The 23,966-nt window shown below is 35.3% G+C and overlaps 1 protein-coding gene across 1 annotated transcript in view; it reads right to left on the reverse strand.

Annotated features, from left to right (window-relative positions):
* LOC150093110 (uncharacterized) overlaps positions 1 to 23,966 on the reverse strand; it is a 532,180-nt gene that overhangs the window by 167,506 nt on the left and 340,708 nt on the right. Inside the window, exon 15 of the mRNA XM_090414155.1 lies at positions 21,911 to 21,990. Coding sequence (XP_090270281.1) covers positions 21,911 to 21,990 — 80 coding nt within the window. The remainder of the gene's footprint in view (positions 1 to 21,910; positions 21,991 to 23,966) is intronic.

The raw sequence follows: 23,966 nt of genomic DNA on the forward strand, positions 1-23,966 counted from the left end.
TTTTCTTCCTTAGACACGGTAGATGTTAGTGTCTACTTTTTGTTTATGCACTCTTTAGATATTTTTTTCCCTTTAGTGCCGAAAAAGTTGCATGATGATCAGCAATCATTTCAATAAAATTATGGAGACTACAACTGTGTTAGGAATAATTACATTCATTTCCCTACATTTTGACCTTCATATTAAGGTCCTCATCTGGAGTATTCACACATATATATATACACAAAGTCAAGCTATGTTACATTTAAAACAGTATGCCAAAGTGACAATGATTCGATCAACAATTATTCTACTGGCCTTACCTCTAATGAAACAATTATAATATAAAATTTGAAATGTAATATAGTAATGGAATGAGTGAAATTAGATGACCAGGATCAAGCAAAACTCAAGTTGATGACATGACAATGTACCACTCTGGAAGTAGTGCAAACAATCAGCAAAACAGAGTTGGCAATAAGTCAAACAAAAATGCCAATAAGTCACTGTTGACTTTCATCTCTTACTCAGATAGGATGATGTTACAGGTATCCTTCGTTATACGTGATTTCACTTTACGCGTTTTCGCTATAATGCGATTTTAAAAAGTTAATTAAAAAAATCTCAACTGGTAGCGATTCCGCAGTCACCCTGTGCGAGGTCAAGTGACTTTGTGCGTGCACCGCTTTGACAAGTCAGCATCGTGCTACATGTCAGTCTCACAGAAGGTGTAGAATTAGTAAGCTCCATTGTTGGAGTCTTCTGCAACTTCTTTACCATAAATATTATGGAAAAAAGAGGTAATTGTGATCAAAATACTTCCAAGACTGAAAAACAGAGAAAAGCTATAACACTGGAGGAAAAATCAGAAGTCACAAAGAAGTATGAACATAATGAGCGCACAGTTGACATAGTCAGAACTACAGGAATTTCAAAATCAATTAAGAACAATAAGAAATTAAGCAGAGAAAATAAAAGAAAGTAAAAGTGCGATGAGAATGTCGACAACTAAGATAACACAGATAAGGGCACCAATTATGGAGAAATTGGGAAGGATGTTGGCCCAATGGATTGAACATGAAAATCAACGTGCTGTTCTGTTATGCACCTTGATTATCCAGGCTAAAGCAAAAAGTTTGTTTGATGATTTGAATGCTATAGATCCTGATCCTAAAGTGCAATCTTTTGCTGCAAGTGCTGGGTGGTTTGAATGTTTCAAGGTGCGACACGGATTCCATAATCTCAAGCTGACTGGCAAGGCTGCGGGAGCTGATGTTGCTGCTGCTGAGAACTTTCCAGCAAAATTTATGTGTTAATTTCTAAGAGGAACATGGTTATTTGTCTCAGCAAGTGTTCAATCTTGACGAAACGGGGTTGTTCTGGAAGCATATGCTTAGTAGAACATTTCTAGTGGTGCAAGAAAAGAGGGGTCCCAGGTTTTAAAGCTCCCAAGGACCATCTTACTTTGCTGTTAAGAGGAAATGCATCTGGAGATCATAAAACTAAACCACTGATGGTTTATCACTCCAAAAACCCACGTGCACTCAAGATCTACTCAAAGGAGGATTTGCCTGTTGTATGAGTCCTACTTTTGCAATGAACTGCATCGTGAATTGAAGGCTTATTGTGACAGGATCGATGTACCCCTCAAAATTCTTCTGCTTCTGAACAATGCACCAGGACATCCTCCAAGCATCGCTGAAATTGATGAGAATATCAAAGTTATTTTTCTGCCACCAAACAGAACATCCCTCATTCAAACCATGAATCAGAGTGTTATTGCAACTGTCAAGAGTATTTTCTCCGTAGAACATTTTCGCAGTTAGTTCAAGCTACATGTACCGACGGTAAAGATAAAATTTCAGTGAAAGAATTTTGGAAGAAATATGATATGAAAATGGCAACTGACAACATTGGAGAGCATGGGCAGAAGTTAAGCAGTCCTGCATGAAGGGAGTTTGGAAGAAAATTTGGTCTGGAGTTTCTGATTCTAATGATTTTGATCCTGAAAGTGAGCTTGCCAACTCAAGACATGACAACATCTGTTGGATTTGAGGATGTAGATGAACTGCTGAAGTCCCACTCATCAGAGCTCACTAATGAAGATCTTCTGGAAACGGAAAACAACATGAATGATGAAAGTCAGGAGCCCTTTGTGGCTGAGTCCATCAAACAGCTTTCAACAAAACAAATGACTGAATTTTTTAAACACACTGACAGTGCCGTTGCCTCAAGGGCTCACTTTAGTGAGTATGGGCACAGCAAACCCGAGGTACCCGATGCTGGACCATGCCTTACTTCATGTAATATACATCTGTCGTATTATCTGTAGACTGGTCCCTCCCCTTTTTTTTCTTTCCTTCCTTCTTGCTCTTTCCCCACAATGCTATTGGAGTATTCAAGGGCTAGGGGTGAATCTTTCCTATTTTATCTTATGTGGAAAGGGCCTCTGCAACCCTACCACTTTCTTCTTTCAGTGACTCCACTCCAAAATGCTAATATGGTTGTGTCTTATAACACATTTCATGCTGCATCGGCTGTCACGCAGAATAATCAGAGCTACGTTCAGGGCTTAGGCAGAGGGTCCTGTTCGAGAAGTATATTACAGTCTCCATCAAAAGTCAGTGATACTATGAATGAGCAACACAGAAGGTATAAGATTAATCTTAGAAGGGAATTTTATATAGGCACATGGAATGTTCGGGGTCTACAGATGGGTACTCTTGAGATTGTCTGTAAAGAGATGGATAGGTATAAAATTGACATCCTGGGAATTGCAGAGACCAGATGGAATGGAGAAGGTCACTTCAAAAGACAGGACGGTAAGCTAGTTATTTACTCAGGTGGTGACTCAAAACATCACGGGGTAGCTGTGATACTGAAGACAGCTCAGGCAAGCAGCCTTCTTGGTTATAACCCCATTAATGATGGCATACTCTCTATTAGATTTAAGGCTCAGCCTACCAATGTATCAATTATGGTAGTTTATGCACCCCACACGGCCTGAAGAAGAGAGTGAGGAGGAATTCTATGAAAACTTACAAACTGTTTTGGACTACCTACCAAGGAGAGACATACTGTACATCTTAGGGGACTTAAATGCAAAAGTGGGAAAGAGTATGAGAGTCAGGCTGGAGTGTGGCATGTTTGGTCTGGGTGAACGTAACACCCATCGTGAAAGACTGTCGGAATTAGCCTGTGCTAACAGATTTAGTTATTACCAATACCTGCTTCCAGAAACATCCACGACGGATCTATACTTGGACATCTAACATTGATAGGTAAAGCCACCAGACTGATTACATCCTGGCTATCCAGCAGTGGAAGACAAGCATCTCTGATGTGCATACCTGTCTTGGAGCAGATTGTGGTACAGATAATCAGCTAGTAAGAGCCAAAGTAAGACTAACACTCTGAAAACTTCCAGGTCAGGCACATCCCACTAGATTGGATGTTAGAGTAATTCCTGGTGGATTCACAGAAGTAACATCAGACTGATTACATCCTGGCTATCCAGCGGTGGAAGACAAGCATCTCTGATGTGCATACCTGCCTTGGAGCAGATTGTGGTACAGATAATCAGCTAGTAAGAGCCAAAGTAAGACTAACACTCTGAAAACTTCCAGGTCAGGCACATCCCACTAGATTGGATGTTAGAGTAATTCCTGGTGGATTCACAGAAGTAACATCAACTCAGTTGGATACTTTTTTTGGAGACCAATGAGGAGAACTCACCAGAAATGCTTTGGGAAGGATCAAGGTGATAATACAGGATACAGCGAAGAAGTATCTCGGCCCAATAAAAAGCCCGAGATACCCATGGATATCAGATACAACATGGGAACTAATCAAAAGAAGGTGGTTGGAAAAACAAAGAGACACAGGGACTGAAGAATACAAGAGATTACAGAGAGAGGTCAGAAGAGCCATCAAGCAGGACAAGGAAAAGTTCTATACTAATAAATCTGAAGAAATAGAGTTTCAGATAAGGAGGCACAATTATAAAAGGATGTTTTGTTCATGATTTAGTTTGTGACTTAAAGCACAAGTTTCAGCCTAAATTGAATGTCATCAAAGACAGGAATGGAGCATTACTGACAAAAGAGTTGGAAATCAAAAACAGATGGAAAAAATACTGTGAGGAACTGTACAGCAGAGTGGATAAAGAAAATGTGGAGCCCTCTCACCAGGAAAATTTTGATTTGGAACCTCCTCCACTTAGGCATGAAGTTGAAAGAGCAGTTAAGCAGCTTAACAGCAATAAGGCCCCAGGTGCAGATGAAATCCCAGCAGAGTTAATTAAGGCCACAGGGGACGGAGGGATAAGTGTGTTCCATAGATTGATTACAAGGATATGGGAGACAGGATCATGGCCTAGAGACTGGAAGAAGTCAGTTTTCATACCTACACAAGAAAGGTGATAAGAAGGCATGAAAGAATTATAGAACTATTAGTTTGATATCTCATGCAAGCAAAATTTTATTAAAGATCATGCTAAATAGGATTGAGGTCAAAGTTGAGGCAGAAATGCCCGAGGAACAAGCAGGTTTTTAGGAAAGGTAAGGGCACCAGAGATCAGATCCTTTGCTTTAGACAGATCATAGAAAAATATAAAGAATTCAGACTCCCTCTGGTAATGGGCTTCTTAGACTACTCTAAAGCTTTTGACTGTGTTCAGCATGTGAAACTGTGGGAAGTAATGAAAAGAATGGGTTTTCCTCGACACACACTATCAGGTTGATAGTCAACTTGTATAAGGAGCAAGAAGCCACGGTAAGAACAGGTGTTGGATTGACTGACTGGCTTCAAGTTGGAAAGGGAGTTAGGCAAGGATGTTTACTTTCTCCTCACTTGTTTAGTATATACACAGAGGACATCATGCGTGAAGCATTGGATAAGCTCAAGACAGGAATTAGGATAGGAGGTAGATTGATCAGTAATCTGAGGTATGCTGATGATACAGTACTCCTTTGTAATGACATGGAAGAACTAGGAATAATTCTTGACAAAGTTAATAACAGAGGACATCAACTCAATCCTAGCAAGACAAAGATTCAGAGAAGCTCTTGAGAAACAAGTGTACCTTAATGGAGAAAGAATCGAGGAAGTCAGCAAGTTTGAGTACCTGGGATCCATTATTAATGTGAAGAATTGCTGTTCAGAAGACGTCAGAAAAAGGTTAGGAATGGCTAAAACAACAGTCAGAGACCTGTCAAGGTAATTCCTGGCATGGTGTGTGTGTGTGGAGTGACTGATCTTCAGAGAGTTGAGGCTATCATTAGGATCTTTTGAGACTAGAAGTGCCAAAGTTGTGAGAGAAATTTAGAATTCTTTGACTTGCTAAAAAGAACTTTATAGAGAGAGGAAGAATGCTGCCTGTCAGCTAATTCTTGACTTTAAAAAAAGTTGATCATCAGCCTATCATCCGAGGGACTTCAAGAAGTATGTAGTCTTTAGGTGTTTATGACATTGTATTAATTAAATTCATTCATCCAGCCATTCATTCATTAAAATTTGTGTGTTTTGTTTATAAGTTTAAATAATTCATTCATTAAAATGTCTTTTGCTCACAGGTGTAAAGTTTTCATTTTTTTTTATCCTTCTGAAGAAACCCATATCCCTATAAGTTTCAGTAAGGAAATACCGTGAGTAGACATATTACTAACTATTATAATAATGGAATTAACTCACGCCAATTATTATTTATTTGTAGAATTTTCACCTGAGTATCACAGGCATCATCAGTACGGGTACCAGGCTAATTAAACAATAACTGTTATATTCACAACACAACATGCTACATATATAAAAAATTCTGTGGACTTCAGAAATAAAATTTCTGATCGGCATCTAGACAATTCGGATATTATGATTAGTCTAGACATTGTTTCGCTATTTACGAATGTTCCGTTGGCGGACAGCATAGAATTACTACACCAAGAATTTCCTCCAGACACTGTCAAATTATTTGAATTTGTAATAAAGTCCGGTTATTTTTCCTTCAAAAACCAGTTATACCAACAAATCGAAGGGAGAGCAATGGGTAATCCAATATCTCCTGCTATTGCCAACTAACTTCATGGAGCAATTCGAACAGCGTATCTTTAGCAACATTACACTGAGACCTAACATTTGGTTCAAATATGTGGACGACATTTTTGCCATATGGAAGAGCACCTCAGAAGAACTACAACTGTTTCTCTCAAAAATTAATGCACTTCATCCAAGGATCCAGTTCACCCTAGAAGTAGAAGTAAATAAGCAGTTAGCATTTCTAGACCTCTTGATTCTTCGCCAACCAGATGGTTATCTACAATTCACAGTCTATAGGAAAGAGACTCATACAGGCCAGTACATCAATGCTGAATCACATCACCATCCTAGCCAAAAGGCAGGTACTATAAAAACACTAGTTCATAGAGCCCACTCCTTTTGCTCTTCAGAAGAACTTTTACAAAAAGAATTACAGTATATTAATTCCTCCTTCATATCCAATGGCTATAAGAATTCCTCATAAAAAGAACTTTAAGTAGTCGTGCTCCAGCATCCTCTTCAAGTACAGAAAAACCTACACGTATACCTATCCCCTATGTACAAGGGGTTAGTGAATGCATAGCTAAGGTGCTAAAACCACTAAATATCTGTGTGGTTTTTCGACCAGTCAGAAAAATCTCCACTTTCCTAATGTCTCCAAAGGACAAGCTCCCACATCTCAGCTATCCAGGTGTCTACCATATTCCCTGCTCAGGTCCGGTTAGAAGAACACCAGTCGTACATCCAGTACCTTGAACCCGAACAGTCTGGAATTGCAGAACATGCCATGAATGATATAATCACGTAATCACAAGAAAGATATTTATTTAACCAAATATTTCGGTCAAGAAATAATAGCAGACCATCGTCAGTGGTATTACAAGAATAGTTTAAAAAATACAAGCTAGAATACTAACAATAGATCGTTAAAATTAGAAAACGGCGCGTGATGTTATATCACTAAGTATGAAACGGAATATTTTGAAGTAGAAACATGATTGAATTTGCTATTAAAAAAAAAAAAAAAAAAAAAATTAATGAGTAATCTTGATTAGACTTTCCCAGATTTTTGATATAGATATACAATCATTACGATTCAGGTTGGGATGATGGAGCAAGGCCTCCACGACGCTTTCCTTGAACAAACGTTCGAACCTATAACAACATCTATGTAAGAGACGAGTCCTGGACCAAAGGATGCTGTGGTCAGTTTCAATCCCGTGTTGAGCCAATCCAGACTTTTCAGGTTTGTTGTGAAGAATGGATGATTGATGTTCTTGGATTCTTTTTTCAAGAGAACGTCCAGTTTGTCCAAAATAAGAGAGATCACAGTTGCACGGAATTTGATAAACTCCAGGAAGAGATAAAGTTGAGCGTTTGTCTTTAGGAGAAGGAAAATGAGAAGACAATTTGTTAATAGGTGAATACGTAGTTGTTAAATCATATTTCTTTAAAATTCTTGCGATAGGTTCTGAAATACTGGAGATATAAGGAATAGGCACTCGACGTATTGAAACTTTGTTGTTTTGTGGAGGATTATAAGAATTGAGAAGACATTGAGTACTTTTTTCAGAAAAGCCATTGAGTTTCATGTGTTGTTGTGTTGGATTCTGATTATGTAGAGATTAGAGTAATTATTATTTGGTTCAGAATCCAACATGATCTTCCATCATATAGGCTAGACTTGTAAATATTATTTAATGTAAATCATTTATTTATAATTTAATATTCATATAACTACCTTTAATTTTATCTAATATTTAATTATTTAATCAAGAATGTATGTATTAATAGTAGAAAAACTCTGTGATAAAATATTATTAAGCTATTTTTATTTATTACTATGTTAATATAAGAATTTGTATTTGATAAATTAACTGCGTATTATTTGAAATGTAAATATTCCTTATTTATTCCTATTTGTAGAAGTTTAGTGTTATGCAATAGCTCAATTTTATTTATGTTTTGTTTTGTTGTCATGGAGACGCATGTAAGTAAGTGAGCGCGAGAATTGGAACAGAACGTGAAGAGGAGGTTTATTGAAAATGCTGAAAGTTTACTGGAAAGTTAAAGAGATCTCGAGAAGAATTTAGGGGTGGGAAAAATGGATATAAAAAGGAGGAACGCTGGAAAAAAAAAGCATTAGGAGATTAGAGCATTAGAGATTTATTAGAGAGAGAAGGATTGGCATTAGGTTGGAATCGGGCATTCGGCAATCACAGTGCGATAATAGCGAGTCGGCAAGTCACTCAAGCAACTAAATAAAGTCTACAAGTTGAGAAGCAGTTAACTAATAAGTTTCTAAATAACAAATAAAGCAATGGAAGATAGCCGAGTGACTACTGAATGACTAGCGATACTTTAGCTGAGATTTATTTTCAGGGCTGACCTTTCAAGGACACACTGAAATGTGAAGCATAGTAAGAAGTAACTAGAGAATAAATAGAGGCAACAGGGTTGTGTTTAATGATAGCGGTGTTTAGAATTATAGTGCCTAAAGAATTAATCGAATGCCGGAGAAATGAACAACTGTGCTTATAAAACCTCAAGTTAAAGAATTATTGTATATTGCCCTAATTCAAGAGTAATCAGTAGTGCTTCATACAAGAACATCTGATTATATGTATTGTGCCTGTAAATTAATTCAGTTAATGCTAGAAGATTTATTTTAATGAGTGCTGTTTATTGTTAAAAGTGTTTACAGTTATAAAAAGTGTTTGTGTGTATGTTGATGAAGGAAGAAGATTAACGGTAAGATTATTCCAACTTTAATATTTCTGTTCAGAGAAGTGTGTGAGTTTCATCTTAGAATTCCTTGATGTTAACAGTAACTATAGTGGAGAATTAAAAGAAGCGTAAAATTAACAGCGTCTGTTTATGAAGAGGTATTACTGCAATTTTTATTGTATTTGGAACTTAAGGAACTATGAAAAGACTGTAATATAGAGATAACAGATTTATCTTGTCAGAGTTTGATTGTACTTATCGGAGAAGCTGAAGACTGTGATATCTTAATTACTGATTTGAAGTTAAGTGTAAAATTTATCATTTTAAAATTAAATGTTTGTTTGGTTAATGAAAAGTTGTATTTTGCCTGAATCTCTTTTACTGCACCATTCATAAAATATTCGAACCAAAGCGGGAAAATTAAGTAAGTTAAATATACTCGGCCAGTATATATAATAACATCATATAAAAGAGGATAGTTGTGAGTTGGTTTTTCTTCAATTCTTGAACTAATTCAGATATAGAGTGGTGCAGTCTATAAATATAAATTTTCTCTATATTGAATTAGAAATCAACTAGCAACTTATAATTTTGTTAAAGAACATCATAGTGACTAACATGTCGGATCCAAGGTATAAATTAAGAAGTAGGATCCAACAGTTGGATAGTAGAAAGTTCTTTCTGTAGATAATCAAAAGTAGAACAATTAGTTTTGGCTCTTCTGATGAGGCATTTTATAATTCCTGTTTTTTGACATGGATGATGGGCTGATTCTTTAAGAATATAACGACCTGTGAATGTTGGTTTCCTGTATACTGTAGTTGTAAGAATATTTGAAGGTGATCGGATGAGGAGAACGTCTAAAAAAGATAACTGGTTGTTTTCTTCTAATTCCATAGTAAACTTTATGCGATGATGCAAGGAATTAATACTGTTTAAAAAAGAAGGTAAAGCGTTTTTGCTGTGAGGCCAAGTAGTAAATATGTCATCTATATATCTTACCCAAAAAGATGGTTGAGGGAAAATAGATGCGAAGAGGACTTTTTCTAAATGTTCTAAATAAAAGTTGGCTAAAGCCGGAGAAAGAGGACTTCCCATGGCCGTTCCTTCTACTTGGCTATAAAATTTGTTTTGACATACAAAATATCCAGAATGTATTACGAAATCGAATAGTTTTATAATATCTCGAGGAAAGATGTCAGCAAGTAATTTTAAAGTTTCCTTGAGAGGTACATTGGTATATAAAGATTCTATATCAAAACTAACCATAAGGTTGTAATGAGACATTTTTTAATTTTTCTAAGAAATCTGAGGAGTTTTTTAAAAAAGAATCAGAGTTGCTAATGTAAGATTTCAATAATTTAGCTAGATATTTGGCTATACGGTAAGTAGGAGAATCAATACAATCTACTATTGGACGAAGAGGATAGTCAATCTTATGGATTTTTGGAAGGCCATAAAATCTAGGAGGTCTTGCAAAATGAGTTTTAAGTCTTTCAATTGTGTCTTTATCCAAACTAATGACTTCATCAAGGAGAGAATTTAATTTCTTTAGTTGTCTGTTGGTTGGATTATAATCAATTTCTTGATATGTGGAGCGATCTCGAAGCAAAAGAGAAAGTTTTCTTCTGTAATTTGCTGAGTCCATAACTACTGTTGCTTTTCCCTTGTCAGCTTTAGTGATAATGAGGTGATTATTTTTTCTCAAGGACTGTAAAGATTTCATTTCAGAAGGAGATATGTTGGAAGGAGGAAGTTTAGCCTTAAGTAGAGACGAAGCGACTTCTAGGCGAAGAGCATTAGCTTTATCACTGGTTAGATGATTAAGATTCCTTTCAATATTTACTAGGAAATCTAGATATGGTATTTTATTTGGAACAATAGAAAAATCATGTCCTTTTGACAGGATGAGGGTTTCGCTTTTAGTCAAAGGACGTCCGGATATATTTACAATCCTATTATCTGGAGTTATGAATGGCTTGGATTGTCTAGACGAAAGAGCTTCATATTTACAGTTAAGATGTTGACTTAGTTTATTATAAGCACGTTGAGTAGAACGTTTAGCGACATTTAGAACTATGTGAGAAAGATGTGGATCCAAATTTGTGGATATATAGGTGCGCAAATCAGAAATCTGATGACTGTGAATAGCAAGGTCATGTTTAGCAGCTTTCAGTTGATTACGGATTAGAGATAAACTAGTGTTCTGGTAAATATTATGAGCTCCAGGAGATTTTATTGTTTCTTTAATCTTAGCGAAATTGGGAATGATCTTGTTGTCGCGGCACTTTTTTAAGAAATTAATCTTTGCTCGTAACCTACCTTGTATAACTGAAAGTTTTCCTAATTTACCAGTTATTTTGGTAGCATTTTCCCTGTGAAGGATAAGAATTTGTTGTTTCAAGGATACTTGTGACATAAGACTGAATGATATAATCACATAATCACAAGAAAGATATTTATTTAACCAAATATTCAGTTATACAAGGTAGGTTACGAGCAAAGATTAATTTCTTAAAAAAGTGCCGTCTTCTCATTCAGTCTTATGTCGCAAGTATCCTTGAAACAACAGAACATGCCATCAACACCAGACATAGAGTTAAGTGGAACAAGACAAAAGTCATTCACAAAAGTCGGTTCCTAATGGAACGGCTATACAAAGAAACATATGAAACATTACTTCACTTCCCTAACCTAAACAGATCCGATGGTTTATGTCTTTCCCCCCTTGCGGGAGATAGTACTGTATAAAGCAGCAAATCTTTCCTAACATATAATTGTACACACACACACACACACACTAAAAAAAAAAAATAATTTTTTTATGATAATCAAATAATTAAATAATTAAATTTAAAAAAAAAATAAAATAAAAAAAATAAATAATAAAATAAATTTAGGAAATTTAACCTTAGCAACTTAGGTGACGCTTTGTGAATATAACAGTTATTGTTTAATTAGCCTTACCTGTACTGATGATGCCTGTGATATTCAGGTGAAAATTCTACGAATCAAGAATAATTGATGCGAGTTAATTCCATTATTATAATAGTTAGTAACCATATCCCTATCTCACCCATGGTAAATTCAACTCACTTTACACAATTATTTCATAGAACCTATTAATCGCGTAAAAACGAGGGACACATGCATTAAAACTGAAAGGTCAACCACTAGATATCACTCGTATACAGGTCTACGCTCTACTACTGAAAAGAATGATACCGAGATAGAAGAATTTTATGATCATTTAAAAGAAATGAAAGATAATGAAAAATACAAAGAAATATGATATCAACATCGTCATGGATGATTTCAATGCTAAAGTTAGGAAAACGTTGGAAAGGGAGAAGTGAAGATATAGTTGGTGAACATGTACTGGGAACAAGATGTGAGAGAGGAGACTGTCTTATTCAATTTCAGCAACGAAGAGGAACTAATAATCAAAAACACATGGTTTAAGCTACCACCCCTGAAGGCTATATTCCTGGCAATAACCACAGGATAATAATACAAATATAGTCAGAAACTAAACTGATACTTGCTAATTAATCACGATTTTGAAGTTCCATAAAAAGTATAAAAATCTATCGTAGTGCAGATATTGCTTCTGACCATAATTTACTGGCGACAGAGTTATTAAAACTTAGACTGAAAGCCATACTTAAGAAACATCAACAAAAAGGGTGTGACCTAGGAAAGGTAAAAATCCCAGAGATAAGAAAAAAAACTGAGTCAAGATCTGAATCAAGTGATAGCACTTATCAAGAATGATGATGTGATGACGTCATGAGGGATGATGAATCATGGGACAAATTAAAATGTCTTCATTGAGAAATGTGCCAGGGGTGCTTAAGGATTAAAGCTGTATAAGTGAGAGGAGGCTTCCACATAGCCTTTAAAGGAATGTGGAGAACTGACCAGGGCTTCTGACCTAATGTCCAAATCCTCACTTTCTCGTGGTGCACTCTGTTAGGTATCTACCTGGATACTGAACGAACAAGGATGGGCTAATTTGGGATTTAGCTGACCAAACTGTATTCTTATTGACTTAAACCATAATAAAAAATGATGGTACAACATGACAGAATTTCATGCCAGCTGGGGATAGCCCAGTTAAAAAAGATCCCGTTGTTTTCGCCAGGGAACAGGATGAACGGTGAAAAGTCAACTACTGGAACAAATCCTGAAACACATGCCAACTAAACATTAACAGTGTTCAAGATTGGTACCATCAAGTTAAGAATCCTGAATGACAAAGAAATGGAGCTAGCTAAGGAAATGGATAAGTACCAGATCGACATAATAGGGGTGGCCGAAACAAAAAAAGACAAAAACCGGAGAGATCTTTCTGAGCAATAAATACAAAATGTTATATTCAGGCAATGAAAATCAAGGAAAAGAAGGAGTAGCCATATTCAACACTCAATACGAGGCTAATCTTCTTGAATGGCAGGCAGTCTCAAGAAGAGTGATGTGGGCAAATATGAGAATGAGGAACTGGACAATGACACTTATTTGTGCCTATGGTCCCACAGAAGGTTCTACTAAGGTAGAAGTGGAGGAATTTTTTGATTCTTTAGAGAAAGCAACTGACACAATTAAAAGGTCCCTGTTGGGGATCTAAATAGCAGAGTAGTGGGAAAAATATTTTGGGAAAATTTGGAGAAAAGAGCAAAGCTAATAATAATGCAAATACCTGTTGGATTTCTGCTCAGGACATGGTCTAGTTATTACTAACACAATTCTCCAACATAAAAATGTGCACATATTCACGCGGAGAGAAGAGGCAAGGAATAAGAAAAGTCTCATTGAATATGTTATTGTTGATAGTGATGTTTTCTCTCTGGTGCATGAAAATAGAGTGTACAAATGATTTGAAATTGGAAGTGATTACCATTTAGTCTTCAGAATGATAAAATTGAATTCATATTGAAACGAAGAACATGTAAGAAAGTTTTAAAGCGAATAAAAGTCGAGCAGCTCTCTGATGTGAACTGCAGATTAAAATACACCAACATTATTGAAGAAAAAATGAAAGAGTTTGAGAACAGAAACCAAATTTGGAGATTCAGTGGCAAGCCCTGAAGAAAACATTGATTGATTTAGTCAGAGAGGCATGTGTTGAGGTTGTCTGCAAGGATAGAAAAATTAGAACTCCATGATTTCTGATGACACAGGAAGCTAAAGAGGCAGTGAAGGAAAAGAAGAAAGCATATGAAAAGTTCTTGACAAATAAGTCAACTTGTGCTCTTAGAGAATACAGACGCAAATGTAAGAAAGCTAAACACTGTGTAAAACTAGTAAAACAAAAGCCATGGGAAGACTTTGGTAAGAACATAGAAAATAAATATCAAGAAGGTGGCAAGATATTCTGGAGGTTGTTGACGAAGCTCAAAAATGGAGGAAAGAATACTGTAAAAGGAATTAGAGATTATAAAGGTGACATGATAACTGGAAAAAAAGATATGCTTGAAGTATGGAGTAATTACTTTGAAAAATTGCTAAATGAAACAAGCAGTGACAGCACAGTGGTAAAAAACACTCACCAGGCTTGCAATCAGGAATACATATCCATACTTGAAGTAGAAACAAAGCCATCAAAGGCCTGAAATGTGGAAAAGCAACAGGAGTAAATAACATTCGACCATAAATTCTCAAGTATGTAGGTATAAAAGTCTTAAAGTGGCTGCACTGCATAGTTCAGTAGGCCTGGACAGAGGGACGAATTCCAGATGATTGGAGAATAACTCTCATAGTATCCATATATAAAAAGGGAAGTAAAACTGAATGATTTTTCTATGAGTATTCCTGGTAAGATTTATGGAAGTATACTTGAGAAACGGTTGAGAAGGATTGTGAAAGAAATGCTTGGTGAAGAACAAGCTGGATTCAGGCCAAATAGAGGCTATCAGGATCAGATTTTCTCTTTATGACAAACAGCTGAGAAATCAAGGGAATATAACAAAGATCCGTATTTAAGTTCTGTAGATCTGGAAAAAGCATATTACAAGGTGCCAAGAGAGAAGCTATTCGAAACGCTACAATTATATGGTGTCAATGAGGCATTATACCAAGCAATATTTAGTCTTTATTTTATTTAAGTTGTAAGTCAGCAGTTAGAATTGAAGGAAGTTCAGGAAGATGGTTTAACGTTAAATCTGGTGTCAGTCAAGGATGTACATTATTCCCTCTGTTATTCATTATCTATATGGATCACATTATGAAAGAAAGTGGTATTAAACTGATATAAAAATTGGGGATGTTAATGTCAGCTCTTTGCTTTATGTGGATGATGTTATTCTTCTAAATAAATACGCTACAAGTGTTTGCAAGATTCCCTGACTAAACTGAATAACTGTCGTAATAGATATGGTATGAAGGTCAGCAATAACAAGACAAAGACAATGAAAACAGGCAGAAGCATTGAAAATATCAACTCCATTGTGAATGGAAAACTTATAGAACAAGTAAAACATTTTCAGCTACTTGGGCACGATTTTTAGTGAAGATGGTGAATTAAATATGTAAATAGACAAAAGAATCAACAAAGCTGGTATGGTAGGAAGTCAACTAAATCAATTTATATGGAATAAGAGAGAAATTAGCCAAAACACTAAATTAGCTGCATACAAGACACTGTTCAAACCAATTTTAACTTATGGATCTGAGAGCTGGGTTAGAAGTAAAACACTTGACCAAAGACTAGAGACTGAAGATATGAGAGTCCTGAGAAAGATTAGAAGGGTCTGAACAGATATCATATTAAAAATGAGTATATTAGGAAAGAACTTGACATTGTTAACATAGCTAATCTCAGGTGGTATATTCACTTAGTCGAATGGGAGAGGAAAGATTAGCAAAACAAGTGTTCGCTGCCAGGTTGGCAGGAAAAACACCAGAGGAAGACCAAGATATAGGTGGATTAATACAGTAAAAAGTACCTTAGAAGACAGAAATATAAGATCTGATTATATTGGAGTATTGACAGGTAACAGATGGATTTGGAGGAAAATTGTAGATAGGAAGTTAGTCATGATGTAAATTTTTCATGTAGTGCTATCATATCCTGTATACCCCTTGAGGATGTACCCTCAAATGTCAGGAATTTGATGATGATGATGAGAAATGTGCAAAATACTTTGTGTCCTCATAGAGCAGTAAAAAAGAAAGATTATGACACATTTCTCTCTCATAGATCAATGTAGATCATATAAAAATCATATTGCAACAAAATATAAAGAAAGAATGAAATCTGGATGAATAAAAAATGTAAAGAAATAGAATTTCTACAGGAAAAGCATCACAGTTTTTATATACAGAAAAAGGTTTTTTCACCTTTTTCTGTAGATAGACCTCAGGTATATTTAAGAAAAAAACAACTAAATTTCTCCCTTTTTAAACAAAAAGGGAGAAATTATCATCTGAAAAGGATGATAAAATACAAGAATGGATAAAATATGCAAAAGAACTCTTTACTGATTATAGACAAAACCCAGAAAATACTTACGAACAGATGAAAGGTCCATGCATTCTAAGATCAGAGGTAGAATGTGTGCTGAGCTCAGCTAAAAATGGTAAAGTCTTAAGCCCTGATAGAATACGAGCAGAAATAGAAAAGTCATTAGAAGGCTACAACATTACTATATTAGTAAAACTATTTAATAAGATTATGATACAGGTATAATCTCTCATGATTGGTTACAGTCGATCTTCATGCTACCTAAAACAGCAAATGCAAAAACTTGTAATGACTACAGAATGATCAGTCTAATGAGTCATGTTCTCAAAATGTTTCTGAAAATAATTGAAAAATGAATATACAGAAAATGTGAAGATCCCATCAGTGATACCCAATTTGGATTTAGAAGAGATTTTTGGGTGGGGGGGGGGGGGGAGAGAGAGGCTGTTATCTGTTCTCAAATCTTATTCCAAAAATGTAGTGACCAAAACAAGGATGTATTCATTTGCTTCATCAACTTCGAGAAAGCATTTGACAAAGTCCAACATACTAAAATGAATCAATTATTAACAGGAATTGAATTAGATGCTAAAGACACCAGGATACTTGAAAACTTATATTGGAACCAAAACGCATCTGTTCAAAGTTGATGATATTATTAGAGACCCTATTAACATCAAATTAGGAGTAAGGCAAGGATGTATGCTGTCACCTCTACTTTTTATCATATACTCAGAAGCCATATTTCAAAAAATCTTAAAAGGAAGGGATTAATATAAATGGTGAAATCAACAATAATATCTGATATGCTGATGACACAGTTCTCCAGACTAACAATATTCAGGATCTTCAAAATCTTCTCAAACTAGTAAACGAAGAGAGCGGGGGGAAAAAAAAAAGCATTAAGTATAAATATCATCGTCATTAAATTCCTGCCATGTACCCTCTCAAGGGAGGTGTACAGGATATGACAGTACTACATGAAAAATTTACATCATTACTAACTTCCTATCTACAATTTTCCTCCAAATCAGCCTGTTACGTGTCAAAACTCCAACATTACCAGATCTTATATTTCTATTGTCTAAGGCACTTTGTACTGTATTAATCCACCTATATCTTGGTCTTCCTCTGGGTTGTTTTCCTGCAAACCTGGCAGAGAACACTTGTTTGACTAATCTTTCCTCGCCCATTCTGTTTAATTGACCATATCACCTGAGGTTAGCTCTGCTAACGCATTCCTGAGTGCTGACAATGTCAAGCTCTTTCCTAATATCCTCGTTTTTAATATGATATTGGCATTGATGCCATCTGTTCACGCCTCTAATCTTTCTCAGAACTCTTACATCTGCGGTCTCTAGTCACTGGTCAAGTGTTTTACTTCTGACCCAGATCTCAGATCCATAAGTTAAAACTGGTTTGAACACTGTCTTGTATACAGCTAATTTAGTGGTATGACTGATTTCTCTCTTATTCTATATGAGTTTATTCAATTGACTTCCTACCATACCAGCTTTGTTCATTCTGTTGAATATTTCATTATTTAATTTAACATCTTCACTAAAAATCGTGCCTAAGTAGCTGAAATGTTTTACTTGTTCCAGAGGTTCTCCATTCACAACGCAGTCGACATTTTCAACGATTCTGCCTATTTTCACTGTCTTTGTCTTTTTATTGCTGACCTTTTTACCATATCTATTACAACAGTTATTCAATTTAGTCACGGAATCTTGCAGACTTGTAGCGGATTTATTTAGAAGTATAACATCATCTGCATAAAGCAAAGAGCTGATATTAACACCTCCAATTTTGATATCAGGTTGAATACCACTTTCCTTCATAGTGTGATCCATATAGATAATGAATAACAGAGGGGATAATGTTGTCTGACACCAGATTTAACATTAAACCATCTTCCTGTACTTCCTTCAATTCTAACTGCTGACTTACTACTCAAATAAAGACTAAGTATTGCTTGATATAATGCTCCATTGATGCCATATAACTGTAGCGTATTGAATAGCTTCTCCTTTGGCACCTTGTCATATGCCTTTTCTAGATCAACAAAACTTAAATACAAATCTTTGTTATATTCCCAAGATTTTCAACTATTTGTCGTAAAGTGAAGATCTGATCCTGACAGCCTCTAAATGACCTGAATCCAGCTTGTTCTTCACCAAGCTTTTTTTCCACAATTCTTCTCAACCGTTTCTCAAGTATGCTTACATAAATCTTACCAGGCACACTCAGTAAGGAAATACCCCTGCAATTCTCACATTCAGTTTTATTTTCCTTTTTATATATGGGCACTATGAGAGCTCTACTCCAATCATTGGGAATTTGTCCCTCTGTCCAGGACTTATGAACTATGCAGTGCAGCCACTGTAAGACTTTTTACCACCATACTTCACCATTTCTGGTTAAATATCATCTACTCCTGCTGCCTTTCCATATTTCAAGCCTTTGATAGCTTTTTCTACTTCATGTATGGATATCAATTCCTGACTTTATGCCAGTTGAGTGTTTTTTACCACTGTGCTATCACTGCTTGTTTCATTTAGCAATTTTTCTAAGTAATTATTCCTACTTCAAGGATATCCTTTTCTCCCGTTTTCTTGTCACCTTTATCATTTCTAAATCCTTTCACAGTACTCTTTCCTCCATTTGTAAGCTTCAACAATCTCCAGAATATTTTGCCACTTCTAGATATTTATTTTCTATGTTCGTGTCAAAGTCCTCCCATGACTTTTGTTTAGCCAGTTTTACACACTGTTTAGCTTTCTTACATTTGTCTCTGGATTCTCTAAGAGCACAAGCTGACTTATTTGCCAGGAACTTTTGATATGCTTTCTTCTTTTCCTTCACTGCCTCTTTGACTTCATGTGTCCACCATGGAGCTCTGATTTTTCTATCCTTGCAGACAACCTCACCACATGCCTCTCTGGCAGAATCAATCAGGGTTTACTTCAAAACGTGACACTGAATCTCAAAGCTTTGATTCTTGTTCTCAAACTCTTTCATTTTTTCTTCAACAATTTTTGTGTATTTTAGTCTGCAGTTCACATCTGAGAGCTGCTCAACTTTTATTCGCTTTAAAACTTTCTTACATGTTATTCTTTTCAATATGAAATTCAATTTTATCCTGCTCAAGACTAAATAGTGATCACTTCCAATTTCAAATCCTCTATATACACTCTGGTGTCCTGCACGAGGGCGAAAACATCACTATCAACAATAACATAGTCAACGAGACTTTTCTTATTCCTTGCCTCTTCTCTCCATGAATTTGTGCACATTTTTATGTTGGGACATGGTGTTAGTAATAACGAGTCCATGTCCTGAGCAGTAAAGCAACAGATAGTTGCCATTATTATTAGTTTTGCTCTTTTCTGCAAATTTTCCCAAAATATTTCTGTATGTCTTGCAATCATTTCCTACTCTGCTATTTAGATCCCCAACAAGGACCAACTTTTTCTTTCTCATTGTCCAGTTCCCCATTCTGATCTTTGTCCACTTCACTCTACTTGAGACTGCCTGCCATTCAAGAAGATTAGCCTCATATTTAGTGTTGAATACTATGGCTACTCCTTCTTTTCCTTGATTTTCATTGCCTAAATATAACATTTTGTATTTATTGCTCAGAAAGATCTCACCAGTTTTATCTTTTTTGTTTCAGTCACCCCTATTATGTCAATCTGGTACTCCTCAGCTAGCTCCATTTCTTTGCCATTCAGGCTTCTTACGTTGATAGTAGCGCTCTTGAACTCTGGTGATGTTAAATTGTTGTTTGTTTTCAGATTTGTTCCAGTAGCTGACTTTTTGCTGTTTGCCCTGGTTCCCTGGCAAAAACAATGGGGGCCTTGTTTAACCAGGCGAAGCCCCAGCCGGCATGAAATTTTGTCATGTTGTACCATTATTTTGTATTTTGGTTTAACCAATAAGAACAATTTGGTTGGCTAAATCCCAAATTGCCAGCCCATCCTCGTTCGTTCAGTATCCAGGTAGATACCCAACAGGGTGCACCACGAGAAGGTGAGGATTGGACATTAGGTCAGAAGCGCTGGTCGGTTCTCCGCCTTCCTTTAAAGGCTATTGGAGGTCTCCTCTCAGCTATACAGCTTTGACCCTTAAGCACCCCATATAAATATCACCAAAACTAAGTTCATGGTCATAAGCAATTCTTAATTCAGCACTTTCTTTGAATGGGAAATAAATAGAAAGAGTGACAAAATTTAAATATCTCTGATGCTGGTTAAATGAAGAATGCAATCCAGAAATGGAAATAAAAGTTAGAATTGAAATGGCAAGAAAAAATTTTCTCCTGATGAAATCAACACTTTGTAACCACAATTTAAATTTAGAGCTTAGAGGATATATAGTTAAATGCTATGGTCTGTATTGTTGTATAGTGCAGAAACTTTTACCTCAAAGACAACATAAAAAAAACCCAAAAAACTTGAAGCCTTTTGAGATGGTTATACAGATGAATGTTAATAATCTCATGGAGATCAAAAATGTCCAATCAAGAGGAACTGGAACAAATGGGGAAATCATGTGAACTTTTAGATACCATAAAAAGAAGAAAAATGGCACATCTTTGTCACCTACTTCATAAAAGAAAAATATAAGATAATTCAATTGATTACAAAAGGGAAGATAAATGGAAGAAGCGGACAAGGAAGACAAAGAAAATCTCTAGCTGGTAGGCATCAGATAGTGGACTGGCATGAACAATGAGGGACTGTTTAGAGTGGCTGAGGATTGCTCGAAATTTGCCAAGGTGGTCGCTAACCTCCGAAAGAAGATGGCACTCAAAGATGAAGATTCCTAACGCAGTTGAAATCTCCATAATTTTACTGAAATGAATTCTTAGATATGTTCATACTCATATGCTGTAACTATTCCTGTTTGTTTAGATAATTAGCACATCCACACCTCTTATTTCGATAATTTAGACATTTATACATATACTTTGCAGCAAAGTCATTATTGCTAGATGCAGAACTATCAGGTACAAAAAACAGCCTTTTATACAGTCTAATTTTCTCGCTTGTTTTTAATTTTTTTAACTGTGAAAGATTTGTTGAGTGCTTTCTGTTTATATATCTGGTACATATTGGTAGTTTAATACCAGTATTAAACTACCCCTCCACTACAAACATCGTAACTGCATAGATGTGCAAGAAAAACAAAGTAAAGTTTATTGTTGCACTAAAAAAGGGCACATAGTCAATGTGTACTGTATTAGTGAAAAATAAAATAATTAGAAACAACTGGAATGAACATCATACTACCTAGTTGCAAATCAAATAAGTAAAGTTTTATTGTAGCACTAAATACATTTCTGCTTGAATCCCAACTTGTGCAGGCCTGCCATGAACATGTTAATAAATAAACACGAAAGTAATTTAAATTCATTAATAACTAAGATTATTTGAATTTTATGTAAACATGGAAAAAAATTACTGAATATTGCAAATAATTTATAAATGTGCTGCATCCATTATGTATGCCATGCTGTTCCAAAAAAAAAAAAGAAAAAGAAAAAAAAAAAGCCAAGTTAAAGAGATTACAGGATTTATTTAGATATGTCAATCTGACAACTAAACCTTTATTTAGGAAATAGGTAATAAATATTCTATCCACTAAATTTTTAGAAGCTTCAGTCTTTTTTTGTGCCTTTAAAATTTACTAACAAATATATTTTACCTCAATTCTTCTCTTTCTTTTTGCTTTAACAACTGGTCCAACTTCTTTAGTTCTTCAATTAATTGCTCACAAAGCATTTTCTAAAATAAAAAATAAATTAAGATAAAAATAACAAAACTGAGTATGGCAATAATCTCCATTGTGAATTCCTATGAACCACTTTCATTGCATCAATTTATATTGACAAACAATATTACCAATAATATCTACACAGCCTCATAACTAATCAAAATGCTTCTATAAAAATAAAAAAAATCAGGTTGTTAATCTGCCTATCTCAAACGATAATACAATAGCATATTTAGGCTTAGATGGTGGTTGAAGCACATGCTAAGGTCTGATGGAATGCACATAGCAGCACAATAAAAGAATTAAGCACTAGGTTTAATGGTTCCAGTATTTCTTTTCTGTCAAGAGACATCATCTCAAATAAATATAAGGAGGATATCACACTGTATGCTTAAAGTCCTAAGATAGGGAGCACCCTCAGTGGATCTAGATGACTATGCTTTAGACAATTTGAACAGAATCAAATGGTAAAAAACTACTATGCTTCATTGCAGCAAATACAAACATGACTTTTTTTTCCCTTCTTTTTTGGAATCAGATTTATAGAACTAATCAATTCTTTAATACATATAGTTTGAAGTTTCCCAAGATTTGGGTAACATTAGTAATTCTTAGACCTCTCAGATAAATATACCAAGGCAATTGATGTGAACAATAGCCACTATATACAGAAGTCGTGAAGATACTTCACATGCAACAATTTGTTACAATTGGATAAAGAATTAAACAAGAATATAATTTCTTGTCAAGTATAACTTATTTTGTAACCAAGTGAAAAAACTTTCTACAACTTCTCTGATCCACAGTACTTTAATAATATGGTGATAAACCATCTACTTGTATATGGAAAATATATGACTTCTGGATTAATTCAACCCTGGTATATATTCTTGGGTCTGGCTGCCACTGATGATGTTTAATAATGTTCATCTTTGGGCTTGTTTGCTTGTTAATAGGTTCCTGATGGACTTGGTCAAAGTTCAAAAATGAGTCAAGCAAGGCTAACTTCTTAGTCCCTTGCTCTTTGCATTAGTCCTGGAACCTTTTTTGCATGAAGCTAACAATTCATAGGCTGTGAGAGGAATAACAGTTACCTACACCATGAAGGAAATTTTTGGTATTCTGGAAAAATTCAGCAAAGTTAGTGGCCTAAATGCCAATGCCGACAAGACAAAAATTGAAAGTTTTTAGAAAAAATCTTGGAGGCATTCTCTTTGGACTAATCCCTAAGGAAGATTCTCTCATATACTTGAAATTTCTTTGTCATACATAAAAACATTGAAACCTTAGAAGAATGGTTGGGAAATATATCATTTCCCAACACCCAGCTACATCTGGACAACTCCCTTTTTCTTCTAAAGTCATAATACTTAAAATTACAATCATTCCAGTTCATCTGTATATAATAAATATTACAGACATTACAAAAGCTGAAGAAAAATAATTATATAGTAACCGTGCAATTTTTTTTGGTGCAACCACTACCAGAAAATTAAAAAACAAATTTCTTAATCTATCAAAGAAGCATGGAGAGTTAGGGCTCAAATTTTTGAGGCAATACAGCCTTAAAAATCTATAAAATGTTAGAGCAATCATATATGTATAGATTTTCTAGAGTACTACCTGGGTTATCATTTTCCACTATTTGGAATAAATAATTACAATGTCCCAAGAGCCAAGATTTTTCCTGAATACTACAGCATTTTGTGCTTAACGCTAAGACTGCTACAGCATTCTGGCACTGACATTTTCCACTTGATATAAAGGAAATCTTTAACCTCTTCCACCCACAACCCTCCACAGCTGGGTACTAACAATGACATTCTGATAACTTACTGAAGTTCCAAGGATATCTGAAAAGAGGAGGGATCTTGCTTGGAGAAATGCATATAGCTGTCTTTCACTAAACAACATCAAATAGAGATACTTTAACATTGCAGATTCAATCTATGACACCGGCTTACAGATCAGAAACAGTATTCCCCAC

Source organism: Typopeltis vanoorti, chromosome 24, assembly GCF_054136105.1.
Source record: "Typopeltis vanoorti isolate ZY-2024b chromosome 24, IOZ_Tvanoo_1.0, whole genome shotgun sequence".
Lineage (NCBI taxonomy): Eukaryota > Metazoa > Arthropoda > Arachnida > Uropygi > Thelyphonidae > Typopeltis > Typopeltis vanoorti.